Here is a 21,109-nt window from a genome sequence, read left to right as displayed (position 1 = left end):
CCAGTCAGACTGAACACAGCTCACACTTCTTAAAGCTATCTTCATTACTCTCTGAGGCAAGCTTCCTCGAATACACTTGCTCTGTGTGCGTGCGTGTGCGTGTGCGTGTGCGTGTGCGTGTGCGTGTGTGTGTGTGTATGTATATGTGTGTGCGCGCGCGCGCGAGCATATATATATGCATATTGTGATAATGAGGTAGACCCAGTTTAGTACTGGGGAGGTCTACTCAACTTGTGGGGATGGTAACATTTACCTTGAAAGGAACACTACAAGCCTAGCTTCTCCACCTGAATAATAGAGCCTACCCTTAAAAACAAGCTAACCAAATTCCTATAAAGTACATATAGTTACTAGGGGTGGTGTTTGCATTTAAAACACACACAGTTTGGGGCTGGAGGAATGGGTCAGTGGTTAAGAGCACCCATCCCTCCTTCGTATGACCTGGGCTCATCTGGCAGCTAGTAACGCTCTGTACCACCAGTTCAAGAAGAACTAACGCTCTGTTCTGGCCTCCTCGGGCACTGCATGAATGTGATGCACGGACATTTCATGCAGGCAAAACACTCATACACATACATTTAAAAATATTTTTTAAAATTACCCACATATTTCATGTATGTGGTTTGATGAAGTCAGACATAGTCCTCATTCTTTCCCCTACCTCTCACTTTGTAGCACTGGCTGGCTTGGAACTCCCTGTGTGGACCAGACTAGTCTTGAGCTCACCAGCCATCAGATGCCTCATTAGCTCTTGAATTGAGTCATTTCTATGCTACTGTTAGCCTACTTGGATCATTGTCTCTTCTCATGGATTCCTTTTCAGTGGCTTTTTAAATGATTTCCCTTTTTGTTTGTTGGTTTGTTGTTTCTGAGAAAGGGTTTCTCTATGTAACAGCCCTGGCTGTCCTGGAACTCGCTCTGTAGACCAGTCTGGCCCAGAACTCAGAGATCCACCTGCCTCTGCCTCCTAAGTGCTGGGGTTGAAGGTGTGCGCCACTGTTAGTTACTTTTATTAACAACTATGTCGGTCTGACCTGTTCTCCACTGGTCATTGTTAAAAGCACCTTGTTCATTCCTCTGGCTTTCGTTGCTATTGTTGTCTTCAACATAGATCCTAATTTCTTCGTGTGGCTGTAGAAACCTGTGCTGATCTTGGACCGGCCCATCTCCCCCAGCCTTTCCATTCTGAAGTTTCTTTTCAAGTGCTTTTGCATTTGACCTGTTCTGCATGCTCTTTCCTCCCTGAAACTTATTACCCTTCCTTCTCTGCTTGACTAATCTTTACCAGTGGGCCTCATCTGATCTGTCTGTTCTACAAGGATAGGTTAGGTGTCCTTTCCGTTCATCTGTCTTTATCCATGTTAAGTCTTGTGGCATACTGTAACATGACTGCCTAGTCTGTGTCACTTCTTTAGAAGCATCGTGAGATGAGTGGCTATTTCAGTCACTATTGTGTTCAAGAATTCTAGTACAGTGACTAGATTGTGGTAGCTATGACTTAGGCTATATCTATCAAATAAATGGATTTTTTTTTTGAGACTGGGTCTCACTATTGTAGCCCAGTCTATCTTGGAACCCACTGTGTAGGCTGGCCTTGAACTCACAGAGATCCACCTGCCTCTGCCTCCCAGGGCTGGCCACCATGCCTGCTAAGTAAATGGGTTTCAGCAGTAGAGAAAGGATTGTGTTAGGATGCTGCTGTTGCCTCTGGAACTGAAGCAGCAGGTGTCCAGGTTGACCGATGTATGAATTTTCAATTCTTGGATGCAGCGTCGTCTGATTTCCTGTTCAAAAAAAAGACAGCTGCTCCTCTTCCAGTTTGCTCATCACTTGGAACTTTGGAGACTAGGATCTACAGTTGCAACAGGTAAAGTCAGCAGAGGGTTTGCGTTCGCTTGGTGTTTTTGTTTTGTTTTTTTGTTTTTAAACTTAGTTTTAAAAACTGGCAAAATTTTAAAAATAGAAAAAAGGGGGGGGGGGCGGATACCAGGATGGGCTGATGTAAGCCTCAAAAGTAAAGTGCCTGCCTGGGAGCACAAGTCCCCGGGTTTGAGCTACAGTATCATCCAACACGCCCACACAACAGAAAACTGGAAGCTAGCCATAGTAGTCCATGCCGTCAATCCCAGCGCATGGGAGGCGAAGACCTGAGCCAAGAAAAGAAAAGAAAACTGGAAAGAGAATGCAAACCATCACAATTACAGTTGAAATTCTGCCTGTGGAAAATAAGTCAGGCATGGTAGCAAATACTTGGAAATGGAAACAAGAGAATGAGAAGAAGTTCAGGACCAGGTTAGCAGAGACAAGAGGATCCCTGGACTTACTGGCCAGCCCAGTCTAGCCTAATTGGTGAGCTCCTGGCTCGGCAAGTGACCCTGTCTCAGAAAGTAAAGTGGAGCTGGCTGTGGTGGTATGCAGCTTTAGTCCCAGTGCCAGCACTCAGCAGGGAGGGGCAGGCAGATCTCTGATTTGGGCCACCTGGTCTACAGAGTGAGTTCTAGGCCAGCCAGGGCTACACAGTCAGACCCCCACTGGGAAAAAAATAAAGTGGAGAGCAATTGAAGAAACACCTAATGCCCACCTCTGACCTGCACACAGAGACATACATACATATATTTAGAAGGATGGATTTTTCTTCCTGTGTCTGTGGGAAATTACGGTTTTCCCATATACAAGAAAAAAAATTACTGAATGTTGAAGTGTTGTTTTGGTTTTCTGAAATAGGATCTCACTCTGCAGTTGATATTGTTGATAGTGGCCTTGAACTCACCAATTCTAAGTGATGAGATTATAAACTATCTAAAAATCTTAACCAGATACCAATGTTGTTGGTTTTTTGTTTTTTGTTGTTGCTTTTTTTTTTTTGGACCGTCCTAGAACTCAATGTGTAGACCAGGTTGGCCTGGAACTCACTATCTGCATAAACAACCATCACCTGACCTTTGTTGTTGTTATTTCTTAAGAGTTTTAAGTTTTAGCCAGGCAGTGGTGGCGCATGTCTTTAATCCCAGCACTTGGGAGGCAGAACAGCCAGGGCTACACAGAAAAACCATGTCTTAACCCCCACTCCCAAAAAAGAGTTTAGGCGTCTGTAAGATGCATGTAAGAGGTAGTTGAGATGACACTTGTGGCCTGACTATATAAAAGCAGGCTACTGAGAATGAGAAGATGGAATGATGTGTAGTGGCGGTCCTGCATGGCTCTGGAATGAGTCACCAGTTTAGGAAATGCTTGAATTCTCTTCTTTAGAATGTGTTAAGATCTGCCTCTGCCCACCTGCATGTCTGTGGGGTGAAGCTATGGCAGACTGTGGGCCTTAGAGCCGTGTTCCTTTGCTGTCCTTCACATAGCTCTCCAGATTGTGACTACGCACGTGGGTAATGTGGGTAAACCAGATCTGCCCCTGGGAGAAATCCTCTGTTACTCAGATTGACTTTCAAATGGAAAACTACACTTTCGATGAAAAAAAAACTCAGGGAAGTTTCTGTTTTTAGGCAAGAATGGAGATACTCTCCCGCTCTCTAAAAATGCAGACCATCTACTGCACCTCAAGACAAAGGTAAGAAGAATCGTGTTCCCACCCAAGGTCCAGAGCACTTCCGCATTCTGAATCTGAGTGTCGCTCAGTGTTTATAAGTTAGCTATTGAGAATTTGGTAAGTGAGTGTAGGACATGTATATTATAAACATACATGTACTTTTAATAATTAAGAGAGTGAAAGACTGTATAATCAAATTAAGCTTCAAGCTCACCCCATATCTTATTGTTCCACTGTTCAGAGATAAGTACTTCCACGGTTTCCTGTATATCCTCCAGAAAAACAAAAGAACTTATGCTCATTTGTATGTGTATGTTTCCTTTTTACATAGCAACGTGCCATGTAAATTGCTTTGATCATTTTTTTTTTTTTTTTTTTTTTTTTTTTTTTTTTTTTTTTTTTTTTTTTTTAAAGATTTATTTATCTATTATGTATACAGAAGAGGGCGCCAGATCTCATTACAGATGGTTGTGAGCCACCATGTGGTTGCCGGGACTTGAACTCAGGACCTCTGGAGGAGCAGTCAGTGCCCCCAACCTCTGAGCCATCTCTCCAGCCCCCTGCTTTGATCATTTTATCTTTAACAAAAATGTCTGTTAGCTGTTTGTGATAATCCTGACTATAATCCCAGTACTTGGGGCATGGAGGTAGGAAGTTTAGGAGTTCAAGGTCATTTGGTTAGTAGGGAATTTGAAACCACCTTGGGCTAAGTTAAATCCAGTCTCAAAAAAATAAAATCTTTAAAAGAATAAAACTTTTGGTCATTTATGGTGACATTTGCCTGTAAGTTCCAACACTCAGGAGACTCAGAGAGGAGGGTTGCCCTGAGTCTGAAGTCAGCCATGGCTAGGCTATGTAGAGAGACCCTGCCACCCCTCCCCGACAAAAAAGGACTTTGAAGAGGAGCTTCCTGTAGCTAGAGTTTTCCTGCCTGGCCCACAGTCAGGACAAATCTCTCTCACCTGCCAGTCCCACAGCCGCTCAAACCCGACCAAGCAATCACAGAGACTTATATTGGTTACAAACTGTATGACCGTGGCAGGCTTCTTGCTAACTGTTCTTACAGCTTAAATTAATCCATTTCCATTAATCTATACCTTGCCACATGGCTCGTGGCTTACTGGCATCTTCACATGCTGTTTGTCATCTTGGCGGCTGGCAGTGTCTCTCTGCCTCAGCCTTCCACTTCCCAGCTTTATTCTCCTCCTTGTCCCGCCTATACTTCCTGCCTAGCCAATGGCCAATCAGTGTTTTATTTATTGACTAATCAGCAACACATTTGCCATACAGAACATCCCACAGCAGCTTCCTATGTCATCAGGATCATCCTTGAAGTTCCAACCCCCACATCAACATTGGTGCTAGGATTACAGATACGTATTCCATACCTGGCTTTATTTTTAACTCTATGTAAATATTACACTGCATTTTTTTCCTTCCCCTTCTCCAAATATTTTTCATTTTTTCTTAGAGATCTTTTGGTAGGGGGCAGAGTTTCAGGACAGGGTTTCTTGTAGCCCTGGCTGTCCTGAAACTATGCTATGTAAACTAGGCTGGCCTTGAACTCAAAGATCCGCCTGCCTCTGCCACCTGAGTGCTAGGACTAAAGGTGTATGCCACCAAGCCCAGCTCTTAGAGGTCTTAATGTAGGTCAGCATGGACAGAACAGAAAATCAGCACTCCCAATCTTCTATCCCCAGCTTTTGTATTAATGCCTTCCTGCTCATCTTTCTCAGGTTGAAGTTTTCTAAGTTATCAAAGACCTAAGAAATTATAGTTATCTGCAGACCTGTGTTGGATTTGGAAATCAGAGTGCACCAGTGGGGTGTTAAGATGATGTGTAGGCATTTGTGGAAATGTCAGAGCACCGAGAGCTGAAGAGCCCTAGGAACCTGGTTTCAGGAAGCTTTGCCAGGCTTGATGACTCATTGCTGTGAGCCCGGTTTGCTGTCTAATGTAAGGACACTTGAGTGAGACTGTCTGAAAACAATTGGTTGATTTTTTTGTTTTGCTTTGTTTTGGGCTTTTTGTTTTTGTTTTTGTTTTTTTGAGACAGGGTTTCTCTGTGTAGCTTTAGAGCATGTCCTGGAACTCACTCTGTAGACCAGGCTGGCCTCGAACTCACGGAGATCCACCTGCCTCTGCCTCCTGAGTGCTGGGATTAAGGGCGTGCGCCACCACCGCCCAGCTAACAGTTTTTTTGGTTTGTTGTTTTTTTTTTTTCCCCACTCATGTTGCTTCCTCCAATTGCCAGGGCCCTGAGAACATTATCTGCAGTTGTGTGTCCCCGTGTGGAAGTTGGATAGCCTATTCTACAGCATCTCGGTTTTTTCTCTATCGATTGAAATATGAACGTGACAACATAAGCCTCCAAAGAGTAAGTGAGGGCAAAGTGTGTTCCTGTAAAAGAATAGACTTCCTACATGTGTGATTTTGTTTAGAGTGGAAGTGAATTGGATAAGAATCCTTAGTGAGGGCTGGAGAGGTGGCTCAGCAGTCAAGAGCACTGGCTGCTTTCCGGAGGACCCGGGTTCAATTCCCAGCAACCACGTGGCACCTCAGAACTGTCTGTAATCCAGCTCACAGTGATTTGATATCCTCATACAGACAGAAATGCAGGCAAAACACCAATGCACATTAAAATTAAAATAAATTAATCATTTAAAAAAAAAGAATCCTTAGTAAAGGATTAGATGGTCATAGCTGTTACAGAGCAGTCTTTAGGGACCTGTTGCTAAGTCTCACAACCTGAGTTCTATCTCCAGGACCCACGTGGTAGAGGAGAGACTCCCACAAGTTACCCTCTGACCTCTACGTGCATGCACACGCATGCACTTTAGTTAAACGTCTTATTTACTTACGTGTATTAATGTTTTGCATGTATGCATATGTCTGTTCACCATGCATGTGTCTGGTGCTTACAGAGGCCAGAAGTGGGCAGGTCCTCTGGGCCTGGAGTTACAGGTGATTGTGAGCTGCCATATTGGTGCTGGGAATCAAACCCTTGTCTTGTCTTTTGGAGAGCAGCAGTGCTCTTAACCACTGAACCATCTCTCAACCCCTACACACAATTTTGTTTTGTCTTGTTTTTAAATCTTTTTGTTTTATTTTTTTAAGATAGGTTTTCTCTGTGTAACCCTAGCTGCCCCTGAACTCACTCTGTAGACCAGGCTGGCCTCGAACTCACAGAGATCCACCTGTCTCTGCCACTCCAGTGCTGGGATTAAAGGCGTGCGCCACCACCCAGCTTTGTTGTTATGTTTTTTTCTTTTCTTTTCTTTTTTTAATTTATTTATTATGTACAGTGTTCTGTCTGCGTGTTTGTCTATACACCAGAAGAGGGTGTCAGATCTCATTATACATGATTGTGAGCCGCCATGTGGTTCCTAGGAATTGAACTCAGGACCTCTGGAAAAGCAGCCAGTGCTCTTAACCTCTGAGCCATCTCTCCAGCCCTCAACTTTGTTTTTAAATCTTTTTTTTTTTTTTTTTTTTGGTTTTTCGAGACAGGGTTTCTCCGTGTAGCTTTGCGCCTTTCCTGGGACTCACTTGGTAGCCCAGGCTGGCCTCGAACTCACAGAGATCCGCCTGGCTCTGCCTCCCGAATGCTGGGATTAAAGGCGTGCGCCACCACCGCCCGGCTGTTTTTAAATCTTATAGAAGACTCTAGGTTCAGTCTTCAGCACTACCACTGCAATGCTAAGTATTTGGGGTTTTTTTGCTATTATTTTGTTTAATTTTTATACATTTTTATTAAAATAGAATTACATTTCTTTCCTCCCTCCATTCCCTCAGTCCTCCTCCCTCTAACCCTTCTCATACCTCCTCCACTCTCAAATAGGTAGCCTCTTTTTCTTTTATTATTACTGGGTGTGTGTATATGCACAAATATATAAATATAGCCTGTTCAGTCTGTTTTTGTTCTTAGTGTGTGTATGATCTTAGGGCTGATGTATTTATTAAATACATAAAAAGAAAAAGAAATAGAGAAACATTCCTAGCAAGAATGGTATTTTATTCCCATTTTAAGTTATTTCCAAGGCAGAGAATTGAGCAGTTGCCATCTGGATGAAGAGGCTAGCTAGGTTATAGGAAGCATGGCAGTGTTCCAGGCCCTCTGTGGGTCCTTGCCTGGAAGTTCCAAGAGTTAGTCTAACGTAAGCTGGCTGTGTCGGTTGTGGTGTGCTGCTTTCTCTCACTGCCTTTCACTGTTGATTTACCCAAAGGTTTCCAAAATGCCAGCATTCCTTCGCTCAGCCCTCCATATTTTGTTTTCTGAAGATTCAGCAAAGCTCTTTGTGGCATCCAGTCAAGGGTCTCTGCATGTCATCCGTCTGCTGGAAGGAAGTTTCAAGCACCTGCACACTTTCCAGCCTCAATCAGGTGGGATTTCTGACTGACCCAGGGATTCTCAGTGTCTCTGGTGACTTTTCCTCGGTAGACCTCAGTGCCGGCCGGGTGCCTGCTGCTCTTCTCACCTGGCAGATTCTCTCGCTCACATGTTTGCCATTTCAAGTAGGAGGAGATATCTGGCAGATGAAGACTCTCGATGAGGTCTGAAATGTTCCTCACACCTACTCCTTTCTCGCTGGGTTTTTGATTCCTTATTTGGGCCAGAGAAGTTTCATCATCCTTAGTTTTGTTAGCAGAGTTGGGGAGAAAGTAAAAGTCAACTGCAGTCCTGACATCTAATAGCTCCCCTTAGTGTTTTGGTGTTTCCTGGTGTATCTGTGTAGAGATTTTGGGAACACGCTACTTTTTTGTTGTTGTTTATTTCTATGAAATGTTTATATAAGATGAAAATACTGTTATACATACAGTTTTGGGGGGTCATTTGTGCTTGTGACTGTTTTTCCTGCTCCGTGAGAACATAACATTGCCTCAGTAGGTGACTATATATACTAGCTAATGCTGAGTTAACTGTTGACTTCAACTTCTCCTCCAGTTTACGTTGGTAGTTGGATACATTCCATGATCCTGTCCCTTGTCCCTTGCACTGGCATTTAGCTACTTCATTGCTGTTTTAGACTCCCATCAGCCCGGGTTGTAAACGGTTAACATTTATACTCATTGAAAAGCTGCTTCATGCCAGGCGTGGTGGCGCACAACTTTAATCCCAGCACTCGGGAGGCAGAGGCAAGTGAGTCTCTGTGAGTTTGAGGCCAGCCTGGTCTAAAGCGTGACTTCCATAATAGCCAGAGCTACATAGAGAGAGAGCTCCTGTCTCATACCCCCACCACACACACACACACACAAACACACAAAGGAGAAATAAAGAAAAGCTGCTTCAGAAGCATTCAAAAGAGGCCTACCACTTAAGAGTCAGATGTTCTAACCCGACAGTATTTTTTATTGTCAATCTTAGACTATCTTCCCTTACCATCTTTATCTATCCTTCAACAGATGGTTTATGACTTGTTGTAAAGCTTTTTTTATTATTTGGGATTGTTAAATGCAGCACATATTTTAGCATATAATGTTGATGGCTGATTTTTTATTCCACATGTTCTTGTTGCAAATTGATTCAGAACCCTTTGACAGAGGTAGCTCACCTCTGCCCCGTAGTGTTAAACAGACAGCCGGCACTCAATTAAGTCTGTGCTTCCAGTCTGTTGCACTTGCTGTGTCCATAACTAATTTGAAAACATAAAGTAGGTGTGGGGCGTTTACCCACCACCCCCACAGTTCCCCAGAGTTTTCTTGAGTGCGAGCAGCAGGAAATATTAGATAGAAGGATTTATTGCGGAGAATCTTGCGGAGATAAACAGATAGAAAATAAAGAATAGCCTCGAGAGGGCCTGGAACCTATTCCAACGGGCCCCGACTGTCTCTGCCCCAGGGTTTTTATAGAGACGCCAAGGGGTGGAGCAAAAGACCTCCTCCCCCAGCACAGCCAAGTGCAGACCATCCCAGACACCTGCACTCAGGCCCGTGGTCCTAATCATCCTCTATGTGGACCTGCTGGGTAAAGCCACGAGGAACCCGAGAATGGGCTCCCACAAGTAGGAAATTAGCTTAAGGTATGGTTTCAGTGATTTACTCAGGTCTGAACCAGTGATGCCTCTAGTTTGATCTTTCTGGCCTCTCTTCACATGAGGGACAATAGTTTTTATATTTATCTATAATATACTTCTTTAAACCATGTCTCATAATGTAGACCTAACTGCCCTTAAAATTGTTATATAGACCATGCTGGCCTTGAACTCATAGTCTCTGCCTCCTGAGTCCTGGGATTAAAAACTTGTGCACCGTGCCCAACAATAGCTAATTAAATTTAAAAATTGGGAAAAGCATAGCTACCTAACATTTGGGAGGCTGGGGCACATGGATCCTAAGTTTAAAGCTGTCTTGTGCTACAAAAGTAATTTCCTGTCTCCAAAAAAAATTTAGGCCAGGCAGTGGTGGCGCACGCCTTTAGTCCCAGCACTTGGGAGGCAGGGGCAGCAGGATCTCTTTGAGTTCGAGGCCAGCCTGGTCTACAAGTGAGTTCCAGGACAGACTCCAAAGCTACACAGAGAAACCCTGTCTTGAAAAAAACAAAACAAAAATTAAAAATAGGTTAGCATTTAGAACTAATTTGTAAAACTCCAGTAAGGTCTCCTCCAAATGGTTTATAGCCGTGTGGGCCTCATTGGTTTCTGCATGATCTCCAGGGTAGGGCAGTCCCTGCAGCCTAATTCAAGAACTTGTTTCTTCTGTCCTCGCAGGAACAGTAGAGGCCATGTGTCTTTTGGCAGTCAGTCCAGATGGGAATTGGCTAGCTGCATCAGGTACCAGTGCTGGAGTCCACGTATATGACCTGAACCATCTAAAGGTGAGCATCAGACTTCATAGCAGCAGTTTGAGTCATACAGGAAGGAGGCTCCTAGTCATGTTAAGATTCCAGGCCGATTGGAGTGACCTGGAAATTTACTAGACTTTTTTTTTTTAAGCAAGAATTTTTCCTGCTTTAGATTTCTGTTTTAGCATTCTTTAGAGCCTCAAAGCTGTACTAATATAATATTAAAATCACAAAATATTAAAAAATTAAAAGAATGGTATAATACTCAAAATTAGGGATTTGTGAATGATGAGCCCATTTTGTGGCTAGGGATATAGCTTAGTGGTAGAGTACCTAGCATTCATGGCACCCTAAGATCAGTTCCCAGTACACAAAGCAGACAAAATGATAAAAAAGACAAAAATACACAGGTGTCTCTGCTTTGAGGAGGGAGGGAAAATTCTGATACATAGGTACCGAGCTGGAGATCATACCAGGTTTCCTTCCATCACTTGCCTTATCAATCAGTGTGGTTTTAAATTAGATAGGAGGAAATAAGAGCATAGTTGGGGAACCCTTCTGACCGATGGGTAATAATACTGCCAGCTATATGTTGAATGTGTTGATGGTTTTAATGAGGCGCTGCAATGTGCGAGAAAGGCCACGAGGCACGACAAAACCCACTATCAGAGTTTTATTAGGAGAAGGGAGGGACAGGAGAGGGTGTGATTAGGCCTGTGGAAGCCTTGTGCAGGGGTGGGGAGAGAAGGAGGGAGGAGTCTGGGATCCGCTTCTTATGGATTCCCCTTCACGTGTGCATATGGGTTCATGGAGCCGCGCCACGCATGCTCATAGATTGCGTGATCACGCTGCGTGCAAGGCCCCTCACTTGGCTACTGAACTGTGCATGTGTGGTCATGTAGCTGGGGGAGTGGCCAGGAATTCCAACATCTGTCCCCAGCACCGACAAAAAGAATGTTTCTGTGTAGTGCCCACATGCCTTAGAGTTGAACCCAAACGTCCGTTCTTAGGCAATCATTTTTTTAGGCCCGGTGTAGAGCTTTGTGTTCTCAGTACAGTGGTATATTTGAGTGATTCATATTGACACATTTACTCAGAGAAAACTGCTCTTGGGTTTTCTGGTAATGCTCCATTTTGTAAGCAGTTAAGCATAATTAGTTCGTTTGTTTCTTTGAGAAAGGGTCTTACTGGCCTGGAACTCACTATGTAGTACAGGCTGACCTCAAACTCAAAGATCCGCCTGCCTCTGCCTTCAGAGTAGGAGCATTAAAGGCATGCAACCACCACACCCAGACATTTAATTTCATTTTTTTAAAATGAGATTAATGTTCTTTGTTGTTGGAATGCCTGAACTTCTGTAGAATGCTTTTGAATTCCAAAGAACCTTATTTTAAACTGAGTAGGCTTAGTAGTAGTAGAGCACATGTTAAGAGTATTCAAAGCCCAGTACCAGAAAACAACAAAATAATAATAATAAACTACAAAAAAATCACTGACATCTAGTTTTCTTTGTTTTGTTTTTGTCTGTGTGTATGTGTCTGTGTGTGGTGGTGGTTTTTGAGGTAGGATCTCACGGTATAGACCTGGGACTGGCAGAGCCTGTCCCTGGAGTGCTGCGATTGAAGTGGCACCGCATCCAGCCCGTCTAACCTTTCTTGAGGGAAGATGGCTATAGAGTTGTCCCTTGTCTTTTTTCCCAGCCTCACTGCACAGTGCCTGCTTACAACTTCCCAGTAACTGCTCTGGCCATCGCCCCCAGTACCAACAACCTTGTCATTGCTCATTCTGACCAACAGGTAAGAGATTCTAGTGCTTTCCAGGTCCCGTCTGCTAGATAGTAACCTGGAGCCTGAGATGATGGACAGTTTAGAGGAACTTTCCCTTGAAGATGTTGGAGGATACATAGGCAGGTTTGGATTGTGCAAGTGAAGCTTTCATATGTGGCCTGTGCTCACCACAGGTCCACAGTACCCATGTGTTTGATGGGGCACAGTTTACAATGCAGCTCTAGAGCTAAGAAGTACATGGGGATAGAAGAATTTTGAAGCACTCTGCTAATCCCAGCTGCCACCACCACTACTACAGCCTTGGCTGTCCTGGAACTAACTCTGTAGACCTGGCTGGCCTTGAACAAAGACATCTGCCTGCCTCTGCCTCCTGAGTGCTGGGACTAAAGGTATTTGCCACTACCACCTGGCTACACTCTGCTAATTTAAACTAGAGATGACATGGGCCAGGGTATTAAGCTAAAAATGAAATACAATAAAATTTTGAAAACAACCTAAAAATGTGTGGCTTACTTTCATGAGGAAATTGGGCCTTACTAAAATTTAGGTATCTAATTTCAGCCAAATGAGAGCTAACTCCACAGCATTTTTTATGCCAAATTGTAAAGAGGTAGTCTTTAGAAACTTACATTATGAACTCATCAATGCTTGTATATCCTCATCTGTAAAATGGAGATGATGACATCAGCTACACCCCACTGAGCTGTTGGAAAGATTCTAGATGTCTGGGAAGCACATTTGTTTAGATTGCTAAGCAAATGATGCTTACTGTTTTGAACAGTTTTTACACTCTCATGCACACACACAGTATCCCAAAAATGCTCTCTCGCTTTCACGGGTTTTCATTCTTGAACAAGATTATTCAAAGGTGTTACCTTAAGTGTCTTTGTCATTGAAACTGATGCCCCCTGAATTTAATGGCAGTGACCTAAATCCCGTGGTGTGGGATATTGAGACAGGAGGATCACAAGTTTCAGGCCAGCCAGAACTGAAATGTAAAGCTTATTTTAGGTGGTGGTAAAATGTAATGCTAAGCTGTGCAGTGGTGCATGCCTTTAATCCCAACACTCAGGAGGCAGGGGCAGAAGGTGGATCTCTGTGAGCTCGAGGCCAGCCTGATCTACAAATCGAGTTCCAGGACAGCCAAGACTACACAGAGAAACCCTGTCTTGAAAAACAACAACAACGCCGGGCGGTGGCGGCGGTGGTGGCGGTGGTGGCGGTGGTGGCGCACGCCTTTAATCCCAGCACTCGGGAGGCAGAGGCAGGCGGATCTCTGTGAGTTTGAGGATAGCCTGGGCTACAGAGCGAGTTCTAGGACAGGCTCCAAAGCTACACAGAGAAACCGTGTCTCGAAAAACCAAAAAAAGAAAAAGAAAAACAACAACAACAAAAATGTAATGCTAAATATGGTGCCTCAAGGTTTGCTACTGTTTGTAGTTAGGAAAAAATAAAACCCAGAAGGAATAGGAGCCTCTGAACTCCATGGGTACACACGTCCATTTGCTTGGTGTTGTTCTTCAGGTGTTTGAGTTCAGCATCCCAGACAAGCAGTATACAGAGTGGAGCCGAAATGTTCAGAAGCAGGGATTTCACCAGCTATGGCTCCAAAGGGATACTCCCATCACACATATCAGCTTTCATCCCAAGAGACCGATGCACATCCTCCTCCACGATGCCTACATGTTCTGCATCATTGACAAGTCCTTGGTGAGTTCTGTGATTTCTTTGCTTAGGAATCTTGTGTATATGCATCCCAACATTGATGTTGGGGACAGAACGCACATCCTCTGCAAATGCTCTTAACTGCTAGGCTGTCTTTTCCAATTCCGTTTTGTTTTGGGTTATTTGAGACAGGATGTTGTTATGTAGCCTGGCTAGCCTGACATTACATTCACAGCAATCCTTCTGCCTCTACTTCCTGAGTGCTACTGGAGTTAGTTACCACATCCTGCTTTTACTTATGAATTTTTAAGTATAAATAATGACTGATTAGATAAAGGAAGGAGCCTCAGAATAAAAATTGCTAGTATGTACTTCAGAAGATAGGTGCTTTTGTTTGGCACTTTCCCTAATTTGTATTCCTACTGTCAAGTAAGGGCTAGCCTTTGTGGACTAATTTTTGCAGCTGTGATCAGTTCTCTACCTGGCTATTCAGCACATAAACCTAAGTAGAAAAGTGATTAAGTTGGTATTCAGAAGATGTCCCTCGTCAGGGAATACCTTTGAGCTGACTTTTAACTTTCATTCTTGGGTTACTGAGTAAAGTAGCTTCATTAAAGGAGACACCCACGGATATTTTGGCCACCCTGTCCCTTAACTGAAGACACTTTACAAAGTTGATCTTTGTGTTTTGAGAGAAGTCTAGTGAGGTAAATTCCATTGTCAGTGACTGTTATTTAGGTAGGGACACAACTGTTTTCTTCAGTTTGAGATACTAGCTTCTGTTTGATTCTTCCCAAATTTTATGCGTGTCTTTTCTGGGTAGGGGCTTTCTTTCCTAGGAGGCCTGTGGACCACAGCCATGGCTGTACTGCACTCTGGGTTTCAGTTATACCCAACACCAGCTGTTCTGTGGATCTGTGAGGGTGGGGGTGGAACGTGCGTGGGTAAGGCAGCAGATGGCTCTAAAGGAGGTGTGCACAGGGATGTGTCACTGAATCTCATCTCCTGGGTCCTGGAATGTGGGAAGCAGAGCTGGCTGGCAAGTGACTTCTGTGAGATGAGTGGTACAGGAAGGGCCCCCTCCCACTCACTCGTCTCTCTGTAACTCAGCCCAGAAGGCTTTCTCCCAAGTGCTGATGATAAGTCCCTCATGTCCTTGTACTAAGTAGAGCTAGTTCCCAAGGAAGTGAGAGGTGAAGTGTATCGTTTATTTGGCCATCTCTTGAAGTGTCGGTGACATCATTGGGGGTGGTTTATGTTATTTTCCCTGGGGGAGAGAGAACCTTAGCCACTTGGCCAGTGTGTTAGAGATGGCCATGAGGGGGAGGTGTAGAAAGTACAGTGCCTGTGTGGGCTGAGATCCTGCACATGCCCATTTGTTCTTTTCTTACGAAGTATTACTGACAAGACTGACCAAAGGCTTGTGTGTCTTCAATCTTGCCATGGAATATGAAGCCCTTTCTTGCTTCATCCTGCCCATGAAGGCCCCGTTTTTTGCCTAAGACATTTTTACAGGACCTTAGGTATATTGATACCTAAGATAGGTATACAGATGAAATATTACCAACCATAAATGTTTTTTTAAAAATGTATGTATGTGTGTACCTGCAAGAGTTTACATGCACCATGTCAGTGCAGTGCCTGTGGACACCAGAAGAAGATAGCAGATTTCCTAGAATTGGAGTTACAGGCAGTTATGAGCCACCTGGTGGGGTGCTGGGAACTGAACCTGGGTCCTATGCAATAGCGGTAAGCAGCCAGGTGGTGGTGGCGCACACCTTTAATACACCTTTACTCCCAGCACTCGCTCAGGAGGCAGAGGCAGGTGGATCTTTGTGAGTTGGAGGCCAGATTAGTCTACAGAGTGAGTTCCAGGACAGTCAGGGCTGTTACACAGAGAAACCCTGTCTTGGGAGGGGGAAAAAATGGTTTTTTGGGGGGTTGGGGATTTAACTCAGTGGTAGAGTGCTTGCTTAGCAAGTGCAAGGCCCTGGGTTCGGTCCTCAGCTCCAGGGGGGAAAAACAAAACAAACAAACAAACAAACAAAAATGTTTTTGGCAGTGGCTGGAGTGATGGCTTGGTAAATAATAATTAAACTTTTTTAAAGATTTTTCTGTGTGTGTGTGTGTGTGTGTGTGTGTGTGTGTGTGTGTAGTTTTTGGTTTTTTTTGTTGCTGATTTTTGAGACAGGGTTTCTTTATAGCCCTGTCTGTCCTGAAACTCAATCCGTAGACCAGGCTAGCCTCGAACTCAGAGATCCACCTGCCTCTGCCTCCCAAGTGCTGGGATTAAAGGTGTGCGCCACCACCACACAGAAAGTTTTTTTTTATACATGTAATTTTCCATTTATTAAAGACTAAAGTAGAGGGGCTATTGTTCTCAGCACCCATGTGATGGTTTATAATTATCCTTAACTCCAGCACCAGGCACACACATGGTACAAATACATACATGTAAGCATGCCAGAAGAGGGCACCAGATCTCAGAGATGGTTGTGAGCCACCATGTGGTTGCTGGGAATTGAACTTAGGACCTCTGGAAGAACATCCAATGCTCTTTACCACTGAGCCATCTCTCCAGCCCCAGAAAAACATTATTACACATAAATCTGTTTTTAAAAGTGGGCTGGTGAGGGGCTGGAGAGATGGCTCAGTGGTTAAGAACACTGACTGCTCTTCCAGAGGACCCAGGTTCAGTTCCCAGCACCCACGTGGCAGCTAATAACTGTCTGTAACTCCAAGATCTGACACCTTCACACAGACATCCATGCAGTCAGAACACCAATGCACATAAAATAAAAATAAATAAGTTTTGGGGTTTTTTTGTTTTGTTTTGTTTTGATTTTTTGTTGTTGTTGTTGGTGTTGTTTTTCAAGACAGGGTTTCTCTGTGTAGTTTTGGTGCCTGTCCTGGATCTCACTCTGTAGACCAGGCTGGCCTCAAAACTCACAGAGATCCGTCTGGCTCTGTCTCCCGAGTGCTTGGATTAAAGGCATGCACCACCACTGCCCGGCTATAAATTATTTTAAAAAAAGAAAAAAAAATTTTTTTTTTAATTTCATAATCATGGTTTTTATTAGTTGAAAAATTTTTTTTTAAAGTGGGCTGGTGAGGTGGCCTTTTGGGTAATGGTACTTGCCTCCAAACCTAACAACCTTAGTTTGACCCCTTGAACCCAAATAGAGGAAAGAGAGAACTGACATGCTCCTTCATTCGGTTTCTATGACACTGCCATGGAATAGTGACCCGAAGTTGAAGAACCTGGGGGTCTTAGACATTCACAGTTATGCATATCTATAACTCTAGCACTCTTGAGCATCAGGAGAACTACAGTGATACCTTGTCCCCAAACCAAAGCAAACAAAGAATGGATATGAGCTGGGTCCATAAAGGGCAATGCAAGTAACTTCACTGTTTTGTTTTTATGGTGCTCAGGATCAAACCCCAGGTCTTAAAAATGCTAGACAATAAAGTAGTAGTTGAACTGGTATGTCTTGTTGGACCTAGTGGTTCAGGCCTGTCATGTCAGTCACACAGAAGACTGGAGCAGAAGCAGCGCAAATTCAAGGGCTGAGAGTGAATGCATGGCCAGCCTGGGCAACCTAGTGAAACTCTCAAGAAGTTCTAAAAATCTAAAAGATTGGAGACATCGTTCAGAGTACGCCTGTGTGTGAGTCCCTAGGCTTGGTCCCTTACACTGCCCCAGTAAATAAATTATATATCTTTGTCTTTTTAGCCACTTCCAAATGACAAAACTGTGCTCTATAATCCACTTCCTCCCAAAAATGAATCAGATGTCTTCCTGAGGCGCACGGCCCATGCATTTAAAATTTCTAAGAAATATAAGGTAAAAACCTCTATTTGTATCCTGGATGGTTGTTTCCCTGTGGTGTTGTCAAAATGTAATAACTAACAGTTGGAAGACTAGTGTATCTTCCTTTTGCATGTAGAGACCCTGACTTGGGGAGACTAGTGACCTTGAAGTTATCTCTATGTGTACCTCTGTGTTTTGTTGTTTTTGACTCAGTGGCAGAAAAATCATACTACCCTACGTGAGAGAAATTTATAGTAATCTTGGTGCTCATGTAGGGGTCTTTGTTAGTATGAATATTCTTCTTAACTTCTCATTAAAGAATGTTTTGAGAAATAAAAGTAATGGAAGATATTGAACTTACATGATTTTCTTTTTTCTGACTTATCTTCTCACCATCTATAAAACCAGTTGACTATTGAGCTCATGCTAACGAAGCTGTCTGGCCTACCTCAAGTTCCCCAGTCACACTCCTTATGAGCCAACTCCACTCTGGAGTCCTTGGGCAGGGAAGGTTGTCAGGGATTTTTGTCTTGAGTCTTGGCTGACGCCCTAGTTAGTGTATTGAGAGTGGTGGAGAACGACTGCTGGTGACGGCACTGTCCTCTCTCTGCAGCCCTTACTCTTCATGGATCTTTTGGATGAAAGGACACTTGTGGCAGTAGAGCGACCTCTGGAGGACATCATTGCTCAGCTCCCACCACCCATCAAAAAGAAGAAATTTGGAACTTGAAAACGGCACTGTGTCCTTCCTTGAACCGTCTGTCCTGGTTTTTGTTCATGTTGTTTGTTTGTTTGTTTGTTTGTTTGTTTGTTTCTCCAGAATCATGCTAATAAAACAAAGTTATTCTTTAAGACTAGTCACTATAAACATTTTCCAAAATAATGGACAGGAATATCCTTTCATTGAGTGAAACGGAATGGAAGGTCACTATAAATCTCCAGAGTAGGTCCAGCAGCATGGCTCTGGGTAAAAGCACTTGCCACTCAAGCCTGGTATCAGCACTTGATCCCCAGAACCCATGGTTGAAGGAAAGAACCTTCTCTGGAAAGTTGTCCTCTGACTTTTGATGTGTGCTATACACAAGCACGCAATAGTAATGAACTAGAACTCCAAGGTATTTGTAGCTACAGTAATGAGCTGAACTCATACTGCCTTTTTGGAATCTTGTCTGTTCTTGGACTATAGTCTCAGGAAAGAAGATAGCCCAGGCTCTCTGTTCTCTTGTCTGTTCTGAAGTATCAAAGAGCTGGGGCATCATTGTCTACTAGTCTGTAGCCTCCCAACATTACCCTGGAGGGTGCTACCAATAGCCATAATTCACTCATAGTTCAAGGAAGAATTTCAGCTGCAGCATCATAAGCAGGTACTCCATCTGAAAAGTAGATGCCTGTGGCAATCAGAGAGCTGGGGATAGATGGGTAGACTACATGTATAGCATGTCCAAGGCCAGGTTCAATCCTCCTGCCGGACATATGCCAGCTCTGGAGGGGAAGAAAGCCCTGGGCAGCGAGTTTGCTGGAGAGGAGGAATCGGGGTGGGGACCAGAAAGGCAGCCTAGTGTGTATGTCACCCTTTCTGCTGTATCTGCTCTGACACTGTTATTCCCAGGGGTGTTCTCAAATAACTAGTTTTGAATGTGATCTTTAAATTAGAACGTGAAAAGCAGTAGTTAACCTGAACCAAGCAGATAGATTTCTTTACCATCTCAGTGGTTGTATTCTGTTGCATGCTCTGGAAACCCAGTATGTGGAGTTTTGTGTGGTTAGGAAAGGAGGGAGGGGCGAGGATGTGGGTTCCGACAGCATCATGTAAAGTGCTGGGGGAAAGCATTTGCTACAATGAACCCCACGCTAGTCTGGAAAGAAAAAAGTGAGAATTTAAGGCAGATCTGTGGGGAACAGTTGAACAGTGGTTGGAAGAGCTCACTTACAGTGGACAGTGTGTCTCGGGTTTGATGCAGTGAGGTTTACAGTAGTCACCAATTTCTGCCTTGCCGGTTTCGCTTTTACAATGACAGGAGTAGTTTAAGCACAGTTGCAACTTCATGTTTAAGTCTGTTTCTTCTTGAATGAGTTTCCTTCTGTAAAAGGCACTTGTCCAGTGTGTATTACACTGGACTGCTGGTCTTCAGCAGAGCAATCTAATCCTGGCCTCCCTAGAAACAGGTTTTTGAAACGTGGTGGGGCATGCCTATGAGTCCTGGCACTTGGGAAGCAGAGGCAGGAGGAATGCAAATTCAAGGCTAACACAGGCTGCAGGGTGAGCTCCTGTCCCCTAAAACAAGAGATACATGGGTATTCCAGGCTAGCCAGGCTTTGTAGGGAGACACTGTCCCCGTCCTCCCCAAAAAATGTGGTTAAGGTCAAAGTTCAAGGCCGATTGTAGTGGCACATGGCCTTAATTGGAGGCAGAGACAGATGGATCTTTGAGTTTGAGGCTAGCCTGGTCTACAGAGTAAGTTCCAGGACAACCAAGGATACACAGAGAAACCCTGTCTCAAAAAAACAAGAAAGACCAAAGTTGAAGTTACTAGTCTGCACTGAATGCGAGCAGAGTCAGCCTAGGATGCCACAAGACTGACTTCACTTGGTTCTCACTGGCTGGAGAGCTGTAAAGTCGAGGAGTCCTTGTTAACTGGATTAGTTTATGACTCTACTTACTTAACTGTGCTTGTAGTGCTGGGGATGGAACCTAGAGCCTGAACATCTCTAAATATGTAGTGAGTGCTGTGCCACCGAGCTCTACCACCAGCCCACCTGCCTGTGACTTGAATCCTCTCCGATTGTGGAGGGTATGTTTCTGACAGGGCTCAGAGTGAAGTAATACTTCTGAAACTGTCAAGCATTCCTTTGCAAGGTTTCCAGCCAGCGATTTGGACTTCCATAAATGGTATGGGAAATAAGAGCTTTAGGCCTTGAAAATCTTCCTAAGTAGAAAACTGGATACAAACACATGAAGCCCAAACGGATTGGGCAAGTTAGAGAAATTAGGGGAAGGGAAGATAAACCAGTGTTAAATAACATTTCGGGGCGTATTTCCCGCACGGGTTTTGTGTAGCCCGGCTGTTGGAGGAGTTTCACCTTTGGCATCATTTCTAACTTGGTGCTTTTACTTGAGTTCTACAGAAAAATTTTGACGAGAGACTGGCCTAGACATGGTCTTTTTTGCCAACACTACTCAGAAGGTTTAATAACTCATTTCTCCCATATAATGGCAGGTAATATGATCCCTTTGCCATGGAAATACCAAAACTTAGACTAAAAATAACTAAAACTTTGGAATACTGAAAGTTAGAAACCATCCAGTTCTGGGGTTTTAGGAAGCGTATTTTTTAGCATCAAAACTTTGTTCAGGCCAGGCGTGGTGGTCCACCTGAAGGGTAGAAAAAGGAAGATGGGGGTTCAAGGCCAGCTTCTGCTGTGTACCGAGTTTGAGGCCTGCTTTTGAACTCCTAGAGATCTGCCTGTTTCTGCCATCTGAGTGTTAGGATTTTTTTTTCTTTAGTGTGTAGGGGGGTACACAT

General features: G+C 43.9%; 1 protein-coding gene across 3 annotated transcripts in view; it reads left to right on the top strand.

The window, feature by feature from the left end:
- Positions 1-18,437, top strand: part of Utp4 (UTP4 small subunit processome component) — a 34,074-nt gene extending 15,637 nt beyond the window's left edge. For 2 of the 3 annotated variants that reach the window (XM_052727057.1, XM_052727058.1), the window contains exons 9-17: positions 1,771-1,867; positions 3,495-3,559; positions 5,793-5,915; positions 7,765-7,921; positions 10,246-10,352; positions 12,020-12,115; positions 13,631-13,816; positions 17,508-17,618; positions 18,199-18,437. In XM_052727057.1, coding sequence (XP_052583017.1) covers positions 1,771-1,867; positions 3,495-3,559; positions 5,793-5,915; positions 7,765-7,921; positions 10,246-10,352; positions 12,020-12,115; positions 13,631-13,816; positions 17,508-17,618; positions 18,199-18,315 — 1,059 coding nt within the window. In that variant the 3' untranslated portion in view covers positions 18,316-18,437. The remainder of the gene's footprint in view (positions 1-1,770; positions 1,868-3,494; positions 3,560-5,792; positions 5,916-7,764; positions 7,922-10,245; positions 10,353-12,019; positions 12,116-13,630; positions 13,817-17,507; positions 17,619-18,198) is intronic. The other variant, XM_052727059.1, reaches the window with a different exon arrangement.
- The last annotated feature ends 2,672 nt before the right edge of the window (positions 18,438-21,109 follow it).

This window comes from Peromyscus californicus, unplaced genomic scaffold, assembly GCF_007827085.1.
Source record: "Peromyscus californicus insignis strain IS unplaced genomic scaffold, ASM782708v3 Scaffold_8__1_contigs__length_139910024, whole genome shotgun sequence".
NCBI lineage: Eukaryota > Metazoa > Chordata > Mammalia > Rodentia > Cricetidae > Peromyscus > Peromyscus californicus.
This window is presented reverse-complemented; position numbering and strand designations above follow the sequence as displayed.